The sequence below is a fragment of the Lutjanus erythropterus genome, chromosome 7, assembly GCF_056507025.1.
Source record: "Lutjanus erythropterus isolate fLutEry1 chromosome 7, fLutEry1.hap2, whole genome shotgun sequence".
In the NCBI taxonomy this organism is placed as follows: Eukaryota; Metazoa; Chordata; class Actinopteri; order Lutjaniformes; family Lutjanidae; genus Lutjanus; species Lutjanus erythropterus.
Window position 1 is genome coordinate 33012958 of NC_139323.1, and position 26991 is coordinate 33039948.

Genomic DNA, 26991 nt, shown 5'->3' on the forward strand with positions numbered 1-26991 from the left:
TGAAACTTTTTGCAATGGGCCACTCCCTTTACCATTTACCAAATTTGCACAAATACAAACACACACCTGGCCTTCTGACAGACAGACAGAGTGACATATGGAGCTGCTGGCTGCAGCTAATGAATATTTACAGGAAATGGTTTCATAAGATCAAGAATTGAGAATTGTGTCATTTCAGTTGTTTCTTGTTGTTCTCATCTTTTGTTGTTGAACCAGTGTACATTTTAATGACATGGTAAATGTCTGATTTCTTCCGATGCATTTAAAAGAAACAGCTGGTGTGCTTTGTGGTAAATACAATTATCGCAGGATAAAGTAATTTTTATTGTGATAACATTTTCAGACATATCGTCCAGCACCAAGTCAAAGTAAAATGATTAGCTTATCCTCATCCATTCTCCTTCTACAGTTCAGTCCACCACGTCTGTTCTAGAGGGATTGCATGCATGGAGCTGGTGTAGACAAAGAAAACAGTCAAGCATGTCGCCCCATCTTTGCAGATTCACAGTATTCAGATGATGTCAAAGGGTTAATGAATGATTTTACAGTGTAGGTCCAGTTTTAGGTCCTCTGCGGTCTTCATCAGAATCGGTCAAACAGACCTCCGTTGGCCTTGTGCGTGCGCCCTGTTGACCATATCCTGGTACATCTTGGACCTGAGGAATCGTGGGTAGGAGTCTTTCTCCATGAGGCTGTAGACTTTAGCTTGGACGTCGTTGAGGCTGGTCGGGGTCGGATCCTCCAGGCTCTGCTTGGTCTTTTCCCTGGTGCGGTAGTCAATGTTTACCTGCCAGGATAAGGAGAGCAAATACACATTTTTGAAAAGAGAAGGTCACCTACAATAAGTGAAATCATCACAGCCACAAAGATTGGCTGTCATTACGCCTGTCATTTCAAGAGTCTCAGATACCATCCAGATGAGATGTAAGACACTTTAGTTTTAGACCCAATCTCACTGTCCCCACTAAAGACTTAAACTAAAAAACTGACTTTTGTTGTTTTTTAATAAACTGGTTGATTTAAGTAAAGATGAAATGAAAAAATAAGTGAGATGAGATGGAGATGGAAATGAAGCTAACAAACAAACTTAACTCAGGGGGTCTCCAACCTTTATTATCTCAAGAGCCATTTTTTGCCAAGAGAAGAAGAATCTGTCTGGATTTATTATTTTTTATTCAGTTTTTTAGCTTAGGGAGGCTCAAGTCAAACCAAAATAGACAAAATTTAGAGGAAAAAGGCACAAAGCCATAGACTTAGGCTATGATGTGCATATTAATTGATGAGATATTAAACATCTTTAATTTGGTGTATAGACTATACATTTTTGTTGTTCAAAAATTAAAAATAATTATTAATTTCCATATTCTTGTCCACAGGGAGCCACTGGAGATGGGCTGGAGCTGCAGGTTGCTGACACCCGACCTAACCTAATAAACTTATGTCACACAGTACAAGTAAATTTTTGGTAAACCTTGTCACTTTTGCAGAGTTGGAAGCAGGAACAGGTTGATAGAACAGCTCTTTGTAAAAAGGAAACAGCAGTGTTTGTGAAACCTTGGTACAACGTGTAAATCCCAGGATGTCACAATGATACTGTATTTTTCTGTTAAAATAAAGGATTTTCCCTTGACTCATTGATTAAAGGAAAGAACTCATTAACACTGGTCACACACACACACACACACCTCTCTTGGTGCCTGAATGTCAATGAACTCCTTAAAGATCTTGTTTGCTTTTGACACAAGCTTGGCGGAGCTCTTGATTTTCTTGTACTCCTCGCAGGCCATCCAAAACTCGATATTCTCATCGCTGAACTCGGTCTTGAGAAACGTCCGGAAGGCAGCCAGGCCATCTGGAAGGGACAAATGAATCAGACGGTAAGGGAGGAGGTCAAAACAACAAAAACATGATACCGCTGCGTAGCACCTATTTCTGTGCTGCAGCTGAGAACTCCCTCTTCTATGGATGTTTTTTTTATCCTTCAGCATAGAGTAGCTTGATCGTGTGATAATACCCTTCATCCTATGTTGACATTTTTCCAGCGCGTACACACTCCTCATTCCCAGAAGCGGGAAACGGCTCTCATCTTTAGAACAAACAAATCAGAACGAAGAAACAGAAAGAAAATACTCCCACAAAGACATGTTTTTTTTCCTCTCTCCATCAGTCAAGATAAGTGATCAATTAATGTGCTCCAGATTGGTGATAGCACAAAGGAAGGGCATGTTTTTCTATGTTCCCGTGTCACGTTGACATGTTATTTCCACCCTTCTCATTTCTGCTGTTTACCTAATAATGCTGGGCAGAGCAGAGAGGAAACTCCATCTGTGCATATGCAACAATATTACTCATACAGAAACACACATTCTAATGCGTGGACACGCAACAACATGCGCGCACACATAAAACACACACACACACACACACACACACATTCGCCCTCTCTCTCATACACACACAGGGCTGCTGTTTGACGAAGTCCCCAAATAATTGTGGTAAAACAAGTTGAAAGCAGACGTCATACGCAACTGGGTTTCCTTCTTTTCCGCTTGAACTTTTTGATAGTGTACGAAAAAGATTTTCTCTCAGATGCTAAAGATCTTACTGATCTCTGGACACACTTGGTGCTGACTTGTTATCTGCAGACTTTCTCAATCCACATTATAGACTTATATAAAATTATCAGCATCTAGAGCCGCATTAGAAATTGAATAGGAGGCAGAAATCACAGATATGAGGTGCTGTTAAGTGTAAAAATCAAATTAAATCAGGTTTATGAGAAAGTAGTCAAACATACCAAGTGTTACATGTTAATATAGGTGGACTGGGATGAAAAAAAAACATGAATAAATAACATTTTTACTGCATTGTCTCTGAACTGATGGGAAAATAAAAAAAATAAGTATAGAAGTAAAAAATAAATAAAGTATTATTTTGGCCTTCACAGATATTCTTGTAAAAGTCAGTTTAGTATTGCAAGCTACATATATTTTATTAAGTTATCCAAGTGAACTAAAATTCCCTGATGATAAAATAATGTTTAGAGCTTATGTCTATGACTCTTATTTTAAAATGCTAAAGATGGAAGGAGTGATTCTGAAGGTGTTGCGGTAAACTCTATTGAGAGTCAAAAAAGTTATGCTCTCTGTATAAAACAAACAAAATGGAACAAAAGCCTCCATAGTGTGAACCAGTGTGAACTTACAGTGATCACAACTGCAGTGATCGACTGCTTATGTGGAGAAAAAAAAACTCTCATAGCAGGGGGCTTTTCTGCAGAATTGTGTAAGTGTTTCCGCAGGTTTTTTTGCTTGGGTGGACATATTTTTAATGCAAATTACATTAATATCTATAAATACACATCCATATTTGAAATGAAGTAATTTATTTCTACCTAAATCCAACCAAACTGACACCAGATCAACATGTATACACAGAGACCCGGCACACATCACATACACACCCACATAAACACACACAAATACGATATACCCATGGTATCTGCCTGATGACGCAGGTTTTATTTGCACTTACACCTAGCTGCTAAGTCAGCAGCATGGCTGATGTTAAGTGTTTTAGCTTCACCCGATGCACTTTCGCTGGTGGTTTCTGAGGTGGAGGGTAGCCTTATGTCAGAGTCGCTTGTTTGTGAGGTTACAAAACAATCCACTATGACTCACTCTCTACACTTGGGATAATAGTACAGCTAATTGGTCAGTGTGTTCCAACAGTCTAGAGCCAACTAGTTTTCTGTTATTGATATGTCGCTAGCTCACATGATTGCACAAGGATTCATAGGTAGTCAATGTTGTGTAGATTAAGGGCTTGTCTTGGTTGGATTCATGTTCATGTGTGCTGCTTATATGGATTAGTGCCACTATACATTGCCTTGTATACAAGCATACCAATATAGTGAAGCTGATTTAAATTATTTTTTAGGTCATATTCAATTCTCTCAAAATGTGGGTTCAGGGCTTGTTGTTCAGAAAATGCCTTGTTTAATTTTATTAATTGTAGGCTTTAAAATTCAACAAAAAGATCTGGGAAAAAAGCAGGGTATGGTTAAGAAACACCTCTTAATCACCGTTAAACTTTCTGTATATCATTGATGAAACTTTTACAAGTAACCATTGATTTGTCTTAATTTTGGTGTGGTTTGTTTGACCCACACTTTTGGGTAAAATTGTTGGATTTGAAAATGAAGTGCAGGTGAAGACTGAGTTGAAGCGAGAATCCAGAGCAGGTTAACATTAAGCCAGCATGAAATGTAGCTGAGAAACTCTTAACTCAGTCCAGCAAATTGACTTAACGAACCAACTGTCCAGAGACTCAAGCTTAAATACATCAGAGCAATTAGGAGCAGCTGGGAGTAATCAGGACAATGCAGGGCAGCTGGGGCTGAGACCATCACTGGAGACGCAGGAGTGAACATGTGGCACTCTGGGACCAGCCAAGGTGTTGTTTAAAAAAATACATTGGTGCAAAGCGTAAAGGAACATTTCACCCCAAAATCAAAAATACGGATTTTTCATCTCAAGTGCTGTTGATCCATCTAGACTGTTTTGATGTGCATTGCTGAGTTTTGGAGATATTGGCTGTAATTTCCTGTCTTTTTTTGTAAATATACATGATGCCCCCAGCTTTTCTTTTAACAGCAGTCAGTAAGCATTCGGGAGCTGAGGACAAGTTTCAAAGGTGGAACTCTTTCCCCATTCTTGCTTGATATACAGCTTAGGGTAGCAATGGCTCTTTTTGTGCTTCATAATGCGCCACACATTTTCAGTGAAAGACTTGTCTGGATGCAAGCAAGTCAGTCTAGTACCTGAACTCTTTTACAAAGAAGCCACGCTGTTGTATGTGCAGAATGTGTCTTGGCATTGTCTTGCTGAAATAAGCAGGGAAGTCCCTGAAAAAGGCACTGTCTGGATGGCAGCAACATGTTGCTCCAAAGTCTGCATTAACAGAGCCTTCGCAGGAGTGAAAAATAGCCATGCCATGGTTACTAACACACCCCCATACCATCATAGATGCTGGCAACAACCTGGATGGTCTTTTTCCTCTTTACCTTGTGGATACAATCTGTGATTTCCAAAAACAATCAATATGCATTTTTGATTTTGAGGTGAACTTTCTCTTTAAAACATGGCTGATATACTAAGTTCTTGAAATGAAATGTGTTTGTATTTGACTCAAAACATCAGCTAAAATATAATCTGTAACCCTGACATAATATGCTTAAAAAGCACTGCTGCTTGTCAACCTCACACAGCGTTGTTGCACTAACAAGACACGTAACAGCTGATAGTGTGCGCAGGTCAGTCCCCCAGCACGCACGCACGCACGCACGCACGCACACACGCACACACACACACACACACAATCAGCTTTACACAGAGACGAATTACACCAGTCAGGTCTAAGTGTAATACACTCTCCCCCCTTTTAAATGAAATTAAGCCAAGGCGAATGCAATATCTTATCAAGAGAACATTCAGTACTGTGGTCCGATTGCTTTGGCATTACTTATATAATGTGTATGTGTGTGTGTGTGTGTGTGTTCATTTGGTAGTTCACCTCTTTAATGCTTGGTCAATTGAAACAGGATACGCAGGTGTGTCACGCTCTCTCCCCCCGGGGAAGGCCCTATTCTTGGCCCCGTAACAAACTTTGTCTTCTGCGGGTGACATTAGCTTCCTAATGGTTTTGTGCCAGTAAGGTGTTATGTCACAGCCTTGATCTGCACAAAACAGCTAATCTTCATGCGAGTGCAAAATCTGCACAGCTTTTACTTTTTTCAAGGCTGCCTGTCTCTAAGCACTTTTTTAGCACAGTGTTTGATATGATGGACTTGGATAACAGACCTGCATTACAGTTCTTTTGCAAGCTCAGACCAAATCTTTGAAATGTAACTCTGATTAAGGACAAAATACAGACATTTTGGTGTGTGTCATTTCTGCTTAATGTGGGAAAAGAAGTTAAAGATACTTAAAATCTAAAAACAAGTAAGATAACCAAGGCACTCGTATCACAAAGCGCTCGTGAAATCACCAAACAAGAAATTACAGAGATGTCCCTCAATAGTGCCTGGTATGAATAGGAGAAGAAAAGCAGTGGATGGAGGCAACTGAGCAAGGACTTTGCAATCACATCCACCTCCAGTTACTTCCACAGGTAAAAATCGAACGGAAGATTATTTTAATGAAAAATACTGGCAGCAACTATTTTGATAGTCAGTTTATTATTTAAGGCATTCATCATGCAAAGACACCAGACATCCACTGGTTTCAGCTTCTCTAATGTCAACACTCGCTACTTTTTCATTTCATAAATTTAAAATCTCTGAGATTCGACAGTTGGGTTGACAATATGTGGCTGAATGATTAGTTGCCTGCTTCAGGCAGCATTGTGGTTTCCGCTACATTTTCAAAGTCACTAGAAAATAACTTCAGGGCTGTTCACACTGAAAATGGAAAACAGGCTCTTGTGTCTAATGGTATGAACGTAAGCTAGCAGCTGTTAGCTTTTCTTTTACTGGGACATTATAATGCCAGGGCCCACATGTTTCATCAAAATCTCCAGTATGAAGACTATTTTACAGGGCTACCATCACTGTATCCTGGGCTTAGCATCGCCCAAGACAACTGTGGTTGATTTAGAAAAATAAAAATGTTGATCATGGAAATGCAAGGCATGCACGCACTTCCAAACCATTCTCATCCCAATTTGTCACATACCGCTGATTTGTCTCGTCCCGTTGTGTCTTGATACTGAAGCACAAGAAACTTGTTTAACCCTTGATTAACACTATGAAATACAGTTCGGGTAGGCTTAGGATAAGACCATGTTTTTGGGTTACCATCCATCCATTCCACTCCCTCCAGATGTGGACACCTTTGTATGATTTTCAAAAGCTTAGGGCATCTTCTGTTTACAGTACAGTCACATGAAAGGTCTGGTGTGTCAGCCCTGAAGGTGTACCATGTCTGCCTGTATCAGTAACTGAGGGGCGGTGACAAAACGTCAGTACGTGATGAGTTGGGAATGGACCAGGCTGGCATTTCATGTTTGCAATTCCACCTTTTTCAATCTGCAGGAAGTTAATCTGCAGGGTCCCTTTACACACCAATTTGTCTAATCATAAATTAGGTCAAATCACAACTACAATTAAAGCTTTAAACATCATATAAATGCACATAAATTCCTTGTTTTGTCTCTTTGATCCTAACTGTACATAGATGCTGCACGCAGTGCACCTGTCAGTGATGTAGTGTGTACTATATCTGATGCGGTTTCCCTTGGTTTCTACTTGTGGCGCTTGTTGAGTTGAGGTTTCTGTCACATCTAATGCAAACCAAACATTTATTTTTCAGGCCACTCCAAGAAACTAAAAGCATAACACAATTTTCTGCCCAAGATGAGGCCTATCAGAACAGTTTTTTAATCCAAATGCACAGTTTAGGAATCTGAGCACACAGATTGCAGATTTTCACTTTTCCATGGTTCGGTAAAACACAAGCATCAGGCAACCGTTTATTTTAGCCAAAGAGGAGCAAGAGTGTGTGCTAAGTGTTTATAGCGAAGTCTCACAAGGTGCACGTGCTCTGGGCCCGCTTGTGTTTTCACTGATCAGTTAGTTCAGTAAGTTTTATGTCACTGACGCTGTGTCACATAGTTTCTTAGCTGTTAGAAAATAAACTCATGACTTGTTTGTGCAGATGGATTTTTGTAAGCGAGTCTGTGTCAGAGTGTGTTTGGTCCGAGGGGAAGGTCACAGACAAGTGTGTGACTCATTATGCAGCAAGAAGTCCTCACAACACAGAAATGAGACCCTTACATAAGATGGGCTTGGAGGGGAGAAAATGGACGTGTCTTCTCCTGGGTGAAAAATAGAAACTATTAAAGAAACAGAAAAGGGCTATTTCCTTCTTTCTTCCTACTTTCTTTACTTGCTGGCTGTATGTGACTGTTCCCAGTGAAAAATAGAAAATGTCCACTTACGTTTGTGAGAGAGAAGATGATCAAACGATTCTGACCACCGAACAACCTCATCCGTAGAGAGTCTGATGGGGAGAGAGCCAGAGGAAACTTCCTGAGTGAGATGCAAACCAACCACTGTGCTTTCATGCATTTTTAACACAAGACGGAACTGTATGTATTATTGAAGGGCAGCTGAGTTTAATGTATGATTTATCCTCTGCTCACAGCTGTTCTTCCGCTGAGGGCTGTACAGTAATTGTAATGCATGGTCACATTTAGAGAAAGGTACGTGAGAACAGAGAACAGAACAAGCAGAGAAGAAGAACAACAGCTGACATTGTTTCCCCCAATTTAATGCTCCAAAACATGGGGACAACACACTATCCTGGAGATTAAAGGGCTATTAAGATGATTGTACCCCATCGTATATGGAACAATATGCTACTTCTCAAAAACATCTTTGTGATCACAAAATTTCAACAACATCAGCATCATAAAAAATGAAAGCCTTATGCCACAAGTTTCTTCTATAAAGTTTATGATACGATCACAACTGAGCTCTTTGCTTGGTTGCTTTGCAAATAAATGATAATACTGATTAACAAATAAAGGGAAAAACACAGCTTCTTTGATGGTTTAAAATGCTGTATGGCTTTAATTTACCACCAATATATTTCTAAGTCATATTTTGTATAACATGTTATCAAAGTAAGGCATTAATAAGCCCTTATAAAGTCAAGATTAACTTTATTGTGGTGTGTACAACCACACAAAGTATAATTATACAGTCAGATTAAATCTCTGCAATTAGCATATCCTAGTATTAGGCTCAGTGGGCAACTGCTGTGCAGCGCCCAGGGACCCAGTCCAGCCGAAACAGCGTTAGAATAAGTTAAGGCTGTGCCATTCAACACAATGCTTTTGAATCCACCAGCAGCACCAGCAGAGAAATGTTCCTATCGGCAACCCTTTGCGATGGCCTTGTTAGCTGTCAGGCTGTCTGCAAGAGTAAGTGCTGCAGGAATAAAAACCAAGTCTTGATTGAAAAAAACACACAAAGACAATAGAGTAAAATTGGGTCATACAAATGTGTGCTATAACAAACAGCAGAAGGCTGAATTACTAATCAATGTTCTTGCCATACTGCCTGACAGGAATGTAATACATTACATTTAAAGTCGCACTAAAAGAAAAAAAAAAAAATTTCTTCAGAAGTTTGACAGCGTTTAAATTAATTTCTTAACACATTCAAACTTTCAGGGCAAAGTGTGGCGTCTAAAGACTTATTTAACACAACAGAAGCTTGAGTTTTAATTTGTTAAACATTTGTAGTCCCACAGAAGTAGACAAAGGATTTTTTGGCAGACTCACTTCAGACACCTGGCGGTGGTTTCGTGGGCAGGAGGCAGGAACTCGGAGAAGTCACTGTACGAGTCGGATTTGTTGGACAGGCAGCCTAGTCTGGTCTTCATGGTGCTGATCCTGCTGAAAAAAAACAAACAATACTTAATATTTTCTTCTGGGTGTACTGCTACACATAACTAAAAGTTTAGGACAGTAGATTGTAGGTATAAAATATGAAAAAAAAAAAAAAAATGACCTAAAAAATGAAATAATCTAAATAGAAATCTTGTCCTGCTTCTTTTTAACTCTTTAACATACGACTCATTGTAACCCTACCTGGGAAAATGTGAACACAGGCTTGTTTCATTTGATTTCACACAGAATCTGACCTGGTGGCAGCCATTAAGAAGAACTATAATAGCTTTTAAGCTTTTTGAGGATGGTTTCTCAAATACAACTCTAATAATATCAAGTTTAATTGATTCGAAAGGTTTGTTTGGAATAATTGCAAAAATACTTAAGCTTGTCTTTTCAATTTCAGTCAGTTTAAATGAATAGTTTATTTCTGTAGTGCACCTTAAAATGCATTTTAACACTGCTGTCATATTTTTGCTGTTTCTAAGGTGGCTAATCGTATGTTTGAGCTTCATGTAGCTGGCCTGTCCCTTTAGATATTTAGACTATGCATACGGTCTGGGAGGCCCTGATGAATAAACTGATTGTAAGAAACAAGATGCAGAGAGATAAAGGCCAAGCTGACTGGACAGGACGGGTCTGGACTGTGACAGGTGCAACTCCATATGCAAAAAGCTGATTCAGTATATGGCTCTGCCTCATCGAGAAGGGGGCTTCAAACATGCCTGATACCCAAATTCACATCCAGTTGGCGTTCGCTTGAGTTTAGTTTAAGAAAACCTCCCACGTGACAATTCATAACTGCACCTGGGTTCTACGGAGGCTGAGATACAGAGGCAGCACTCTGATAATTTCACTAACATTACCACAGTTTGCATTAACTCACAGTGTGTTCTGTAGCTCTGTGCTCTCTATTTCATTTCTGTAGATGTAATAGATGCTCCACTGTTCAGCTAATTAGAAGGATCAAACAGAATAAATGCCACAATAAAATATAGTTTGGTTTATTTATTTGTGGCTATGAAAAGCAGACATTCAACGTTAATTGTTAGTCTTTAAGATGGCCTTTATTATTATTTTAAAAAAGGTGCTTTTCTGAAACATATTTGGACACACTGAAAATGAACCATATCCCCGTCTCTCATGACAAGCTGTCCCGTCTCATTTGTACACTGCTGCTGTCATGTACTGTTCATCAGCGTTCTGCCTTCGGGACACATGGGTCGCTCCAGATGGGGCATGGACGTAAAGATGCTCCATCAAAGGCCAAACCTTTCTGTAAAAGTCTGTCTATTTCACCAGAAAAAATTATGACAACCACTGGATGGAAAGACAAATAATACCTCTTGATACCTCCAGGTAAAATCCTCCTGGCTGCACTCTTTAGTGTGAGGGGCTATGATGATGGAAATCATTTAATATAGCAAATCATTTTTTAAAATAAAAAATTAATGTTGTCCCCATCTGACAAGGAAATTAAGCAATTCAAACTCAAAAAAAGGCTTTATATGTGTCTGAGCTTAAAAACAAACCCTACGACCTAAAATACTTACATTTACATGATGCTTCCTTGGCTTTTATACAGTACGTGTAATCTTTATTTAATTAGGTTATCTCATTGAGATCAAGATCTCTTTTGCAAGGGAGCCGAGTACAGCAGAGAGACACAAAAACAAACATGGCCAGACACAACAAAAAGACAAAATCATACAAAGAACATAGCCAGACACAACAACAGCACATGCATCAGCAGAGACAGTAGAACTGGCCGGGATGAGAAGTGGTTTTAAATTTGCGAGCAGAAGAGATAAACTGTACAGGAGACCTTTATAAATCCAAATAATAGGATGTAGCTCTTATTGCTAATGAGGACCAGCCTACTTTTTTTTCAAATAGCACTCTGTGTTTCCATCCAAACATTGCAGTGGAGAATTCTTTTACCAATTTACCTGGAATCCAGTTAAAATATGCAGACAAAAAAAAAAAAAAAAATGGCAGTTGTACCTCAAACTGTGAAAAACAATGTAGAAAACATGATGGATTTATGAAATGTGTTTGTTTTCTGTATTAATGTGAGGAAGATTAGATCAGATCATGGAGCAATTAGGACAGTGAGCAGAAATGGATCCGCGTGCACACGCCTGAAGCCCAAGCAGCGCGACACGAGATATACGAGATCTCACGTTACCTTCACACCTGTCTTTACATGCTACCTGGAAGCAACTCAGACAACAGAGAGAGATATACTCAGAATTAGGGACTTACTATTCGCACAGTTGACTTTGCAAACTTTCAACAAAGAAGATGTCACACAGACCAGTCTGAGAGGCTACAGTTGACTTTTAGCCTAAAAACATGGCATAAATGGCGTCTTGTTGGGTCAAATTTTAATGTCACCGCTTACGTTCACTTGGATTACAGAATACGAGCAGTATGGAGACATTGTGTTTTATTGTGTTCATTTTTTTCACATTTTAAAAGTGGTCACCATTCGCTTAAATTGTACTGGATTTGGCTGCAACGCTGTTTTATGCTGAAGCATCAGGAGTGTTTTGTGAACTGGAGATCTTCACCCATCCTCACATCAGCACAGGGGTGACTAGATATTGACTGAAATTTCATTTTTGGACGAACTATCGCTTTAATTCTTTTTTGGAAAAGGCAAACTTGAGGAAGTGTTTTTCCATTTCCATCAACCTTTTCTAATGCGATGTTTGGAGTGGTCTGTAAATAAATCGTCAGCTCCATTTTACTGTCACTGGTGAACAAGGCACGGAGATATTTAAGCTCCTTTTCTTGGGGCAGCTACACACTCCTAACCTGGAGGGGGCACCATTTTCCAGCAGAGAACAAAGGCCTCAAACTGCCCCTCTGCGTGCTGAATGTCATGGCCTGATAAAGCCAGCAGAACCACATCATCTGCAAAAAGCCCAAACTCTGGACACTCTTCTCAACCTCACTGCGCCTTGAGATCCTGTCCATGAATATCACAAACAGCCAGTATTACAACTTGTCTCCAACCGAGTCCAACATCCACTGAAAACATGTGTACATTGAAGCCATTTTGCAGACGTGTACACAGTTTTTCAATACGCACATAAAAATACATTGATGGAAACACCACTATACAACAAGGACGATATTTTCTCCAGTAATGGCGACTGCATCAAGTTGTTTTAAGGATAAGAATCTCTTGATGGTTGACTGTACAAACATCTTCTGTCCTCACGCTTCAGTCTGATATAAGGAGCCTACTTTTATCTTTATTTTTGTAACAAATCTGTTATATAAAAGTCTCTGGTGTAATCTAAAGGACAATGACAATTTTACATCAACATGCATCTGTCTATTCACCCATCCATCCCTCCATTCATAGTATTCGTTCCCCTTAAAAGCTACTATTTCACAATCTTTGTTGTGTTCCTGTTTCTTGTGTCGTGTCGGTGCAGAAGTGGAATTGGAGCAGCGGTTTGTTTTGATGCTTGGAACCTTGAATTGGGAACATTGCATGAAATGTACTGTTCATTAGCCAACTGAAAGCCATTCGCTGGAATTAATAGGCTTCAAAGTGTTGTGTCCTCCATTTACCTCTGACAGGTTGTTTTGAGGTATTTTATACACATATGTGTGGGTGTGTGCGCATCAGACACAGTATGTGCATTTGCGTTCCGCCTGGAGCAATATATCGGGTCTCTGCTATTGCCTTCAAATGAAAATTAAATGGCATTTTGTTTTTCCATCAAGTGTGAATTTCACAGAGGTAAATATATCAATTTTTACATAAAGAACATGAGTCTAAAAAAACATCACATCTCACTCTACAGTTGTTTGGATGTTAGTGGAGAGTTAATAGCTTAAATGCTGTTACGAAAGCCTGTCTAATCAATCAAGAATAAATGTGTGGAAGCGCTGAAACACTGAAGTTTTTGCAGCTTGCTTTGGATGCAGTGTTGTTGAAATTCTTCCTGCCCTAGAAACACCCGTGTTATGCATCAGATGTTATGTATAAAACAGATGCACTGGACTGGAAGGGCAGTTTGTCATCTGTGTGAGTCATAATCTCAAGGTGCACTTCATTTGTTAATGAATAGTTATTTTCAGCGGGGGTTTGCAAAAATAATGGGCAGAGATATTTTGAGTATAGCAGACTACATCCAGGATGTGAATTTAGTGAAGTTCACTAGTGAGGGTCGAGTTTTACGTCAGATTTCTCTTGTCATTTTGTGGAAGGTTATAAAAGAGTGATGACTTTCTCTTGCAAACATAGAAACCACGCCAACACTTGTAAAACTAGTGCTGTTCTTAAAGTCCTGCAGCCACGGAGGTTAAACATGTAAAGTTAAGGATAAAATTCACACAAAAAGTCACAGAATCACCAAATTCTAAGAGGTTCTTCCCAGAGCTTGAATGTGCTTATACCGTACCTGCATTCAATTCTATTTGTACCTAGATTTAGAAAAGAAGAAAAAAAAAATGCAGCTGTCCAGCATTGTTTATGCTTGCTGCAACATTGTTTGAATTTATTTGGACAATTTTTCATGCTCCGTCCACGCGAAACACTTGTGCATTCTAGGTTTTAACATGGTTTCTAATAGTGAGCAGTTGCTCACTGCCTCTGATAAATTCAATTTATTAATATTCATTCATATATCTTGCAGGACTGATCTGTACTTCTCTTGCTCTCCTAGATTCTCAGACTGTGGTAGGTGTACCACTGCTGGTAGGTGAGCTCCTTCAAGTGGTACATGGAGGAAATAAAAATACAGAAACGCTCTAAACTTATTTAAACTTATATATGTTTCAGTATCAACTTGTTACAGAGTCTCAATCATGCACGTAGCACAATGCATGTGTCGTCCATGATTACCAGTGGTTACAAGCTAAAATGTGATGGCAAGATAGTAAGCGGAGGTAACATGAAGAGACTAATTGTAAAATGCTTCAAAAATACTGCAATTGTGCCTCTAAATGGAAATTATTACGAAGAGAAGTGCAGATCAGGAGAATATTTTAAGCTGCTGTGTTGAAAATAAAGTAAATGACTGTGAACAGAGTGTTTGTGGCTTCTTAGGGAGCGCCAGTGAAGTGTTCAGATCATCTGGTACCATCAAACAGCACAAAACAGAGAAGTAGTACTCGGAACATGATATAAAAAGTTTGAGAAACAATGTTTTAGCTTCTTATAAATTTTTTAAGCAAATCTTTGTATATCTTTTCATAGTGTATCTTTTTATGTTTTATGTAAAGCCACTCTGAATTGTTCCTGACAGGTGCACAGAAAATAAACCTGGCTTGTCTTGCTTTGCCACTGCTGATGGTTTCATCTCTGTCAAATTCTAAGCTATTCATTCATGGATTGCATAAATTAGAGGTTGTTCCATGCAGTGTGCATGTGCATCATCATATTGTCAGTGTGCAATTAGTAATTTAAATTCCATGTCAACATTTCTGTCTGAATTTGTGTGTGGCATTAACATCACACAATGGACAGCAGCATTAATACATTATTATTAGAGGTGGAAACCTGCCTTCAGCCAGTTATTACGGTTGAATTTGTATGTGTGTCAGCATGTGCCTTTTTCAGCAGACTAAGGTCATCTAGTGAAGCTGATGAGGAGAGACATGGACATATTGATAAGCCTGTTTGGTGTGTGCCGAACTGTCAATAACACAACAGACTTCTCCCTCTGCTCCCTCCTTATGCCTTCTGTCCTCGCTTCGTCTTCCTTTGACAAATCTGTATCTCTCTGGCTGTTGTGAGCTGCATTCTTCATCCGTGGTATGGTGCAGACACGTGCTGCTGCTGAGCTATTTATAAACATCCCTGACAAATCCATGTAGTCAGGAGGAAGCAGTGCATGTTCTATTCAGCCATGCAGCAAGGCCGACTCCTGGAGGAAAGAGGCTAAAAACAGCAACAGCACTCTAATGTCTCAGATATACACAAGTACGCCTCATGAATCTAAAAGCCCAGGCAACATCCGCTAGACCTCCAGTATCTCAGATGCCTGTTGGGGCTGGTGGCTTAAGAAGTAAAAATCTAGATCATAGAAGTTGTGTGTGTGTGTGTGTGTGTGTGTGTGTGTGTATGTGTATGAACATCTTCTTTGATGTTACCTAACTTGGTGCAATGCAGGTTTTCAGATTTCCCTCCATGTCCTCATTTCTGGAAGCTGACAGAAGACACCCTGCAGTTTTATGGCTGTGTGTAGCATTAGCTGACATGCTGCAAAGTGATTATGAAACAGGGATTGTATATTAATGAAGGGTCACGCTGATCTACACAAGGAAAAGATCATGCTTGAAAACTGTAAACAGATTTATTTTGAAGTTTCTTTTTCCAAAGTCAGTTCTGCATATTGTGGTGAAAAAACCCAACAAATTTGCTCCATGCCAATAAATTTAAAGTGTGCTATACATAGCATGATAACGTATACATCTATGTCTGGGTGTGCATATCTGCACTGACGTTCACGCTGACGTTAAAGGCAAAAAGACAGAGACCGTGGTTGTATGTCACGTCATCTCTCTAGTTATAAGAGCATCTCAAGCGCAGGTCAAATCCCTGTTCTCGCTCCAGTTGAGTGCAACTAAAAATAGCAACTTGTCAAGTTGAATTTTTGACTGTTTGGGTTGTGCCCCGTTATAGCAGATCACGTTTTTGTCCTTAATCTGGGACAATCCTTCAGTCTATGGCACACTGTTTTTTATCACTGTTTTTAGCAATATATGTTGTTAATTTGGTACAGATACTATCCTATACAAAACTTATATTCCAGGCAAAAACAATGACAGTTATCAAACTTTTTCTATACGTTACGTTTGTAATACAGTAGACAGCTCAACAATTCTAGCAGTGGTGAAAAGAGTACTGTTACATTACTGCAGTATCATTCATTTACAGGTTAAACCATTGATGTTAAAATGGGCTACTTAAATAAAAGTACAACGTATTCTTCTATAAAGCTGCTGGGAGTGTTCGTGATGTTTAATACATTATCGGCATTCAATCAAAAGGTGGGTTTCTGCTTCTTCAAATCTTCATTCTAAGTCACTCTTAACTCCTGCTCTCTTCTGCTCTCTGGTGATGCTCATCTCTCCAAACCTGTGCATGCTGCAGAGTTTTTTGTTTTTTTTCCATCAGTATGTCGTGGTTTTCATCAGCCTGTTTGTGACTGGATAGCCGTATGGGCTACAAAAATGCAGATGAAAGGTTTGGATATTATGCGAGGCATACTTAAGAAAAAGTTAAATAACATACCCAATTAAAGGCTTATTTGCAGTAATTTGAGTATTTGCAGTTAGTTACTTTCACCCCTGAGTGCTAGCAATGTGTTTACTACTACCACTAATGCTACAATTACAAGAAGAAATAGTTCAACGCTTTGGGAAATGATTATTTGTTTTCTTACCAAGTATTATATGAATTAATCTTTTCATCTAATTCTCGACAAGATGGCAAATGAGCATATTTATCAAAATGTTGAACTATTCCTTTAAGTTTTATGTCCAGTTTCACGTCCTTGACAGTTTCACTGAACCCGTCCTGCTTTCCCACAGCCTCACTTTTCAGCAGGGTTGGGATATATTTGGAATACAAGTATTTAAAACATGTATTCGGTACAGTTACAGTTTCAGTTGGTGGGAACTTGAATACAATTACTGTCTTTAAAAACAGATTACTGAAAGGGATTTCTTGATCTGTTTTCTGTTTAATTGGCTCTAAACTTAATGTAGTAAGTAGCATTCATTCACAGTGCATCTGCCACACACTGCAGTAGAGGACACACAGCTAGGACACTATCAGGAATACTTTTTTTTTAAAGGACATCTCATCTACACACAGTCAACAAGATTGCAAAATTACAGTGTAGAGCAAGCTCTGCTGGTCATCAACCAAACTCTTTTCTGCATCAAAATATTCAATTTAGAATTCTAAGAAGCACCTTGAATTTTTGTTTGCTCTGTTATACTGAAGTTATGCTAATAAGTAAGACTGCATTGGCAAGAATGTGGAGATACAGTATGTATCACAATACAGGGGTTAAGATTCAATACTATAAGCAAAGTGATACATTTCTATTTTTTTTATCTAACTGTAGGAAAACTATCATAATATAAAGAACACATCAACATATTCATAAGATCTAACTTAAAAAAAAGTTTATTTTATGATGGAATCAGAAAATATCGACAGGACACTGTTAAACATCTTCACTGTTCTTACACTCTTACCGATGGGGGTCTAATGTGAAGGACAGAGGGTGTTGTATGCTGTACAGATTAAAAGCCCCCTGAGGGAAATTTTGATTTGTGATTTTGGGCTGAGTAAAATTTGACTCAATAGTTAATTAGCTTAGCTGAATTGTTGATATGCTTTGCTAATTATAGCCACATGATTCATGTTATGTTCTTTGGACATGTGTGGTGTGCATGAGGCGCTCTGTGACCCAGTGAGAACAGTGCGGGGATCTCTGCAGCAAGTCATTCCCTAAAAACAAGTGTTAACTACATTCAGAGTGATCCAAACAAATGAGCTCAGCATGACAATTTTTCCAAAAGTGTTTAGACAACATTACTTACCTTGAGTAATCTAATGGAATACATCACAAATTACATTTCAGGACATGTATTCAGTAATCTACAGTCGAACACTGCAACACTGCTTCATCAGTAGCCGTTTCTCACATATCCATCAGTTAATTTTAATTCATGAACGTGTTAATGAACTCGCCTACTCGCTGTCAGCGTCTCTGCCCTCGCCACTTTTTCCTCTCACGCTAAAAAAACGGGTCAGTGGCTTGTCTTATCTCTGCAGAGCCACCGAGCTGTGTCTTGTGCTTTGCTTCCATGACAGTGCGTGGCCTTGATGTGCTCATTTGTTTCTTTTTTAAGAAGAACGCAGGGTGAAAATACTTGACCATAAGCTCGTAGATGAATCATCAAGTTCCTCGGGGCTAATAACAGACATCTTGAAATGTTGCCAGTTGGAGAATATCACAGAATTTGCATTCACATGGTAGGGCAAAACTACACACAGTACTTCCTGCACCTTTAAGTAGGTCAGTACGACAGTAAATAAAAGAAAAACTTTCTAAATAGGTTGAATAACTGTTTCTTTTACCATCTTTCGTATGAATGCAGCACAAAGTAAAAACATTTGCTCAGTAAATACCAGAGATTTTTACAGCTTATGTATATGCTGAACAAGGAAGAGACAGGGATGTTTGAATCACAAAGTACTGGAGGTCTCTCAGATTTTGGTGCAACAAATGTTCGAACATTTAATTACATTCATTGTGTTGCTTTCACTCTATTCATTTTGAGACACAGTTTCAGCCGTTCTCAGACTAATTGAGATGCACTGTGACTCAGATCACAAGATGCCCAGAGTTTCTGAGCAGCGATTCGGTCTTGGCAAATCCAGACATGTCCCTTTCCTCTCTACAGCCAAGTTGTCAAATTTGGGACTTGAGTCACAAGAGCACAACTGTGGTCTTGCGCCTGTGTGTATTTGTGTGTACCCTGCCCAGAGAGCGGAAGCCCGACTGCCCACAGAAGTATGTGTCAGACCATCTGATGTGTTGCCACCATTAGGAACAACAGAAGGAGGACTCATGGCTGGGTTTGGGGTTTATTTCTGTCCTCGTGGACGTCTGTGGTGCTCGCTCGGTTCAGGTTAGTTTTGGAACAGACAGTACTATCCACAGCACACTCTGCCCCAAAGAGCTGCTAGCTGCTACTACGTATGATCCAGAAATACCTACAGCTGCAAACACCACTGCTTCTCTTTAACTTGTCTCAAGGTGTTGCTAGAAAAACAACTCAATGCAAATGCAAAAAAAAAAAAAAAGAAAAAAAAAAAAAAAGAAAATGATAAACCTCTTCTGACACATTAACCGGTGTTTCTTTTAAAAGGGATTAGCCTGGTTTAAAGTGACTTTATATTCCCCCATGTATTTTCTGTGTGCCAGACAGATGACACTGGTCACTGCTGTTTACAGTAAACAGAGACCTATTGAATCAAAGCCAGCTCAGAAAATGCTCACGGGAACCCAGAGTGTAGCTGTAAATGATGACAAAAAGCCATAGACCTCGGGTCAGTTGCATAAATGCTGCAGATGCACATAAAACATGCAGTCGAACACATGATATACTTTTTTGATAATATGATATTATACTATTTTTTTTTTTTTTTTTTTTACAGGATTTTTTAAAATATATTGGAACAGATGCTGCAGAAGAAGCTTTAGCATGGGGCCCATGCTCCAACAATTGAGCTACAGGGGCTCCGCCAAAGTCACATTTATGAAATTAATTGTGATAAAAGACTGAATGATTAAAAACAAATGCCGAACAAAAGTAATTTAAGTCTACTCTAATATCAGTGCTATAATCTTTGAGGTTTAATAATAATGATGGAGATATCACCACTGATAATGGCGAGGTCTACTTGTGATGAATTAATAAACAGATGCTATATATAGCCACAGCTGTGAGTAATGGTCACATGTACAGCTGTTACGACATTGATGGAGAACTTCGCCAGTGTAGTACAATCTGTAAAATTGCACCTGTCTGCATATGGAGGAGGTGGAGTGGATGGATGGCTTAAACAATAGACTGGGGTTTAAACAAGTCACCAGTTCATCGCAAGGCTGACACAAAGAGACAGACAATTCACACCTATGGAGTCACCAATTAAGCTGTTTAATGCATGTCTTTGGACTGTGGGAGGAAGCTGGAGTACCTGGAGAGAACCCATACGAACACGAGGAGAACATGCAAACTCTGCGGTTGGCGCCCCCAGCCAGGGGATTTCAACTCAGAACCTTCTAGCTGTGAGGCAGCAGTGCTTAACTACTGCACCACTGTGCCGCCCTGTTAGACCCACAAAAATATAGTATTATAACAGAGAAAATGTTTGTGCCATTGTGGTGTTTTTAGAATTATTCGAGTATTTTGTAATATTCAGTATAATTATATCTCATTTTAAAAACCTACATAATGGGTGCTTGTTAAGCATAACTTCATAAACATAACTTCAGTGTGTTTCTATTATGAACATCCAAATACAGCACCTCCACAATGTTGACAGAATATTAAAAAATAATTCAGTATGAGTAATAGACTTAAAACTGCCCTCTATGAATCATATTCTTTCCTATGCATTGTGTTCCATATCTCCAAGGTCCCTCGCTCCTCAGACCTCCCGTGATGACACCTGAGCACACTGCTCACTTCAACACTCCCACAGGTCAACCTGGGATAAAGCTTCACACGGGCTTTTCAGCACATAACACCCTGATACTATTTTCATCTCCTTTCTAGTCAGAAAGGTACACTCTTGTATGGTTAGATTAATGTCACTACCCCGCCGCGCAGGCCTTCCTTTATCTATTTGTTTTGTATCAACTTAATCTGTGCCTCGTTCATAAGCTTCAGCAGCTTATAATTTAATCTCCAAAAGAATAGAAATCCACTGTGCATGCCTTACAGGGACACTGTATATTATATGTCACTGCAGCTTGAAAGAGGCTGTAAGATTGTTCATCCCCTCTATGTATATATTTGTATTTTTGTCCTCTTTCCACCGAGGTGCACTCAGGCAACAGCAGAACACCTGCAGACAGGAGAGTGACATTAATGCAAATGAACCTGTTTTCTGACTTGTACTGAGAAATGTAAAAGCTTTTATTAGCACTGCTAAGTGTTCAGTTTTATAATTCTCCTAATATTAAAGTGTGTTAAAGTATAAACAGTTGATTCTGCCAAGCGCGGCACGTCTGTGCCACAGTTGACATCATGTGGTGTTTGCAAATTTTTAAATAGCTTGTAAAAGGTCCACTGTATGAGATTTAAAGGGGTTATCAGCAGATTATAACAGGAATGAAATATAATATTCACAAGTATGTTTTCAGTAGCATGAAATCTGAAAATAACAATTGTTGTGTTTTTTGTTACCTTAGAATGAGCTGTTTATATCTACAGAGGATGAGAGCCCTGTTCCTCGAAGGTTGTTCATGTTGCACCACCGTCTTTCTACAGTAGCCCAGAATGGACAAACCAAACACTGGCTCTAGATTTTTGCATTTTTGCGAGCTCCGCAGCAACCATGAGTTCTCCTTCAAAGGGGGGAGTGCCACCAGGTGTTACGCAGCAGAAGTATGCGTTTTAACCACCTAGCCAAATACGAACGATTAAAAAAAATTGATAATTATTTAAATTAGGTCTCAAAATGAACAGCTTTCTCTGCTCTGACACTGAGACAGTGGAGCTGACACACCCCCAGTATTTCAAAAATCGGGATGGTGGAACTGAAGTGAGCTGAAGTGAACTGCTGGGCTGAGAGTTGTGATGGTTTGGTTTGGCTACTTGTGGACATATTATAAACTTGGCAAAATTAGCATTATTTTGATGAGAGTTTAGCAAATGTAGAAAGTCCAGTATTCTCCCTCCTTTTAGCTGGGTTTGAACTCTTCAAGTGCTAAATGTTCCACTGTGTTAACAAGCCAGATGCTGGCTTTGTCTGTCTGTGTGCTGTTGGTACAGTTAGTCATTTTCTTCCCACTGAAAACAGCTGGAAGGCTGAGCGTGAGAGAGAGCTGTACTGTAAAGCCAAAACAACAACCTGGAAGATGATACATCGACAATGAAGTTTTAACTTTCAGGTGCATTAATGAAAAAAAACAAAAAAAACATCCTCAATCTTTTATTCAGGTCAGTGTGTTTAGAAACCCAATCAACTCCCCACAGTTACTGTCATAATATGATGTGCCTCCTTGTTTTCACCTCAGTGAAATCTTAAAACCGCCTGTGCTTGGAGCTCTTAACCACTCTAATTCACCTTAAGGGTAGAGAGCAGACAAACAAGGCTTAGAAACGTCTGGCCGAGTGTTTGACTCAGAGCTATGTCAGATTACACTCAAGTAAATCTGCCTGTCACTGGCCGGACAGGACTATTAAAAGCCCATGCGTGCCAGGGGTGCTCAGGATGATAAGGGCACACCACTGACTGGATTTAGCTTCTGGAGAGCATTTTGCTTGGTGATAAAATTAGAGCTTGCCATCTACTGTAGGCTATATGCACACATGATGGGATGTGACTGGACTGAATGGGCATTTGTATGGAGCTGCTGCATTCCTTTTTTGGGGGGTATTATCAGGATAAGAAGAGCAAGAATTAACTTCTGACAAACTGTGTGTGCTTTCGGACTACATTTATACAACATGCATGCAAACTATTATGGTCAAACTTCACATAACAGTGATGGAGTTATATTAAAGGGATAGTCATTATTTGACGTGAGGTTGTATAAGTAGCTTATCTATAGTCAGTGTATTATCTACAGCAGATGCTGTCAACATGTCCACAGTTTGTTCAAGCAGAGAGGAGTATCAGCATGAAGCTGAGCAATAACCTGATGTGGACAAGGTCAGTAAGTAAAGGTATTTTAGCCAAGTAGAAAAGGTTCACCTAAAAAAAAAAAAAGTTTATGTATACACTATATTTAGAATATTTTCGTGAAATTAAACTTACTAAACTAACCAAACTAGTCTTTTAAAACATCACTATCACACAATAACACAAATAACACACTTTTTTTAGGTGGACCTTTCTTTCTGATCCTGTCCGCAGCACTGCATTCCTTAGTGTCCACGCTGGCGTCCTTCTCTGCTTTTAGTGTTTCCAGATTGAGCTGTTTTGGGTTTGCATTGTTTGGGTTAAAATGGGCTTGGGTGAGTGAGCAGAATCTGGGCTGGTTTATAAATAGAAATGATAGAATATTAAAAAATGTATTCATAAATTGCACTCCTCAATTATGCAAATACATCCAGTCACTTAGCATAAAATATATTTTTAATTCATTCTGCTGAAAGGAGATTTGCAGCTATCAAATCTGTACTTGCATAACAGAAACTGCTTGCAAAATTACAATATCAGTTGTTTGGCTTTACACGGGGGATACACTTTAATTTGGCAACCTCTCAAGGCGTGTTGCAAGTTAGATCAAATCTATTTTCAAATCGTTTTTGTTATTTTAGCCTTTATTTTTAAGGCAGAGGGCAAAAAGACAGAAGAATATTTAATCATTCCAATCTGAAAATTGTTAGCAAGAGTATTGTGGTTAAGTGTTCATTAGTGGGCTAAAATGCAATGTGCTACAATATTAAGACAAGAGTTTAACAGCACTATTGCTATTTTTCATATTAATTTCTGTTGTCATTATAGATAATATTAGGCAGTTTTTCACAAGTTTGTGCAGATAAACAATTATTGTACTGGAAAATATCATACCAATCTGGCAACATTGTCTGCTTCACCAACTGTCTGCTGATTGGGCATCTAGTGTGTGTTATACACCAACTAATCAGTAAGTACTTTATACAACCCCACAATATTACAGACTTTCCCTTTAAGGTGCAGAACGCCTGGAGGTAATTTATCAATTCTGTGGATGACTGCAAAAAAAAAAAAAAAGCAAAATGGCTGTCATATGTTTGTAAACATGCAGGATATTTACAGCGGATTAGCACACCCAACCAGTCACCTTCTCCACCATGTGTAACAAAGCTTTATACGTGATGGATGTATAAAGAATGCTATTTTTTTAAATCTGGACATGCGCTTTGCTCCTTTCAGCTTTAGCTGCTCTGTGCTGAGCAGCAACAGAGACTGATGTCTCTTATCACTCATTCTGCCTTTAGCCATTTATGTAATCAGTTTGTTCCAGGGATTTATTTTGCATTGCAGAAAGCAGCTCCGCTCCCAGGCTTGTGGCTCTGTCTACTAAAAGCATTACTCGAGTAGGATTTGAAACCGTGTTTTCGTATGTATGCAGCAAGCATACACTGACATGTAGTATCGAGATACAGTAGTGCACTTGTTTGGTTGCTTGAATCACCACATGTGGTGAAAATACTGCTGCACATTGTAACATTAGACCTACTGGAATCAATATCTCGTCAACAGTTTACAACAGAATGCGTGTTCTTCTATTGGCTTCATGCCTTGTTTGCCAAAGTTCAAAACATTCGATTTGGTTATCTCTCGTATGAAAACACAGCTGATAGCATGCTCCGTAGATTAATGAAATTACTTCATTGTGTTTGCATGGAGGCTGTATCTCAAAACCTGGTCCAACCTGCTCTTCTAAGAATTACATTCATAAAATCTGTGCAACATGTAATGGAATGATATGCAATAAAAGACCCTCAATGGAATTAAAAGTCCCTTTCTTGTACAAGTCAGTTGCCTGATAAGATTGAAATTGTGTTAAAACTTATCCTGAACTCAACATGAAACTATAGAAGAAACAACAACGGATGAACGAAACTTAATTGACTTAAAACTTTGAATAGGTAACCTTTAGCAACCTTATGAGGGACTGTTAATGTTGCAGTTTGGTTAGGTTTAGGAACAAAAACTGCTTGGGTAGGTTTAGGCAACAAAATTATTTGGGTATAGGTTTGGGATAAGACCACGTTTAGGATTACAGTAAGCAAGTTACATTCCAGATGTTAGGGCTCCAACACATGACCAGCAGTACAACTGATCTGCACTGTCTGGTCCATTGTTTTCTTAAAGAGAGAGCGGTGGCGGCTAACAAATCTCGTGAATATTCTACAAATCAAGGGTTCCCTTCTAGACACAACAGAGAGTGAGGGAAGAAAAATGTCTGGAGTTCCCCAGACTCTATAACACAACATTAAAAAAACACATAATGCATGGCTAAATGTCTGATTGGGCTACAAGATTTGTGAATCATATAGTTAGTGAACTATATGAACATGTCTGCCTGGTATACGTGAGTCTGGGACAAAGCACAGTGTTAACGGTGAAGGTGCGTTCACATGATAAGAAATTTGCCTCTCTGTGCCGAACCCTACAGTATGTGTGTCACGGCGTGTGTCCGAGGCAGCTCACAAGACGAATGTCACATGATGCAAGTCCAGTGATGCACGTAACATTGTACCTTAAAACTTTTAACAATTTATTTGTCACGTGTGACACAAACCCCAGTCTCCTGGGTGAAAGTCCTTTGTTCGAGTCCATTTCATCTCCTCCACATGTACATTCTTTTCCTCTTTATACTACATCAAAAGCCTGGTGTATCTCATACAGCCACTAATGGGTACTGTGGGCATTTGTATGAGACAGCGAGGTGGTGACAAGCTGGGAATGCAAATGGGTCGAGTTTCCGTGCCGAGGTGTGGTATAACGTGACACTGGCACAGTATCCCCTAGTGGATTGGTGTGTGTATTTCACACTCTGGCATGACACCGAGCTAGCCAGTATCTGCCTCGCGTAGCTTAACACAAAAACTTGTAGCAGGTGAAAACAGCTAGTCTGGCCCTGTCAAAAGGTAACAAAATCCTCTTAGCATAACCTCTAATGCTCACTAATTATCAACTGTGAAATAATGAGTAGGCTACGACAGTCCATGACATACAAAAATAGGGCAAGTGGAGGCAGGAGGGTTCAAAAACTGAAACATCTGAGTGTTATGGGAGGGTTCTGAGGTGGCACTCGTGTGGGCTTCAAAAACCTACTCCATCTTTGATAGCTCTGATGAGTGACATTTACTGGACTGAAAAGCCCTCATAGCTTTCAGCATCAGGGGAGGGAAGGTGGGAGGGTGTGAACTGTTTTTCAGTAGTGCTTGCAGGAAACAGGACTGAAAGCATGCGTGAATAAGCAGCCACTTAGGTAGAAATTTGGACATGCTGACACACAAATTGAACACGAACACCCATAAAATTCGCTGGATAATAGGTGATAGCAGACCACTCTTGTATGAAGCCTGCATTTCTCTGCTGCAATAGTTTGTTCACTGTTGTCAATATTAGCCACATAGATGTCAAATCACTTCATCAGTGTTTCTCTGATTTAACAATAAGCCTCTTTTCAAAGCAGCAGATAATAATCAGCCCAATGAACCATTAAGAATGACAAAAGCCCAGATAATGCCTCGAGCTCTGTGTCCACAGCAGAATTACATAACACATTGCCATTCAGTAAATGAATATGGATCCTTTACCTTGGGTCCGGTGTGTGCAAGCGCTGCTGGACTCTTTTCTCCCCTTCTGTTTTTGTCACTGCCTATCCCCAACGTGCGTCTTGGCAGAATGCAGCCTTCGTCTCGCCAATGCTGGTGTGTATTTGTATGAATCTGCACAGCTCACAGCTGAAGCTGTCTAGTGTTTCTTATGCCAGTGAGTGGGAGCTACACGCGGCATGCTCAATGGTGTGAAATCGCGGTGGGAGAACGCAGCCGAGGTGGATAGAGGGAGAGGCAGAGGGGGTGGAATCAGAGACACACTGAGGGGGAAGAGGGCTTTGTTTGCACAGGGAACTCTCCAAGGACAACCGAAGCACATCTGTGAAGTGGAGAAGTGCTGCTCAATGATGTTGTGGTTGAAGGGATGGAAACGTAAATGTGCAAAGCCTGAGTGGGGGGCTGGGGGTTGGTGTGGAGGTCTGTAATAAGGCTGTTGAAAGCTGGAAACTAAAGTGATTTGGATGACACATT

At 39.6% G+C, this 26991-nt stretch overlaps 1 protein-coding gene across 2 annotated transcripts; it reads right to left on the bottom strand.

Moving 5' to 3' along the window:
• Positions 1-26789, bottom strand: LOC146324276 (regulator of G-protein signaling 8-like). 2 transcript variants are annotated; one of them, XM_084722289.1, is made up of 5 exons: positions 26500-26789; positions 9349-9462; positions 7999-8060; positions 1686-1852; positions 1-787 (listed from the first exon to the last, which is right to left on the bottom strand). In XM_084722289.1, exons 2-5 carry the CDS (start codon positions 9447-9449, stop codon positions 593-595), a joined length of 525 nt encoding a protein of 174 aa, XP_084578415.1. In that variant the 5' UTR covers positions 9450-9462; positions 26500-26789; the 3' UTR covers positions 1-592. The 2 variants fall into 2 exon arrangements, with proteins under 2 accessions (XP_084578415.1, XP_084578414.1); XM_084722288.1 differs by having other exon boundaries at positions 9349-9459; positions 26500-26785.
• Positions 26790-26991: the final 202 nt, after the last annotated feature.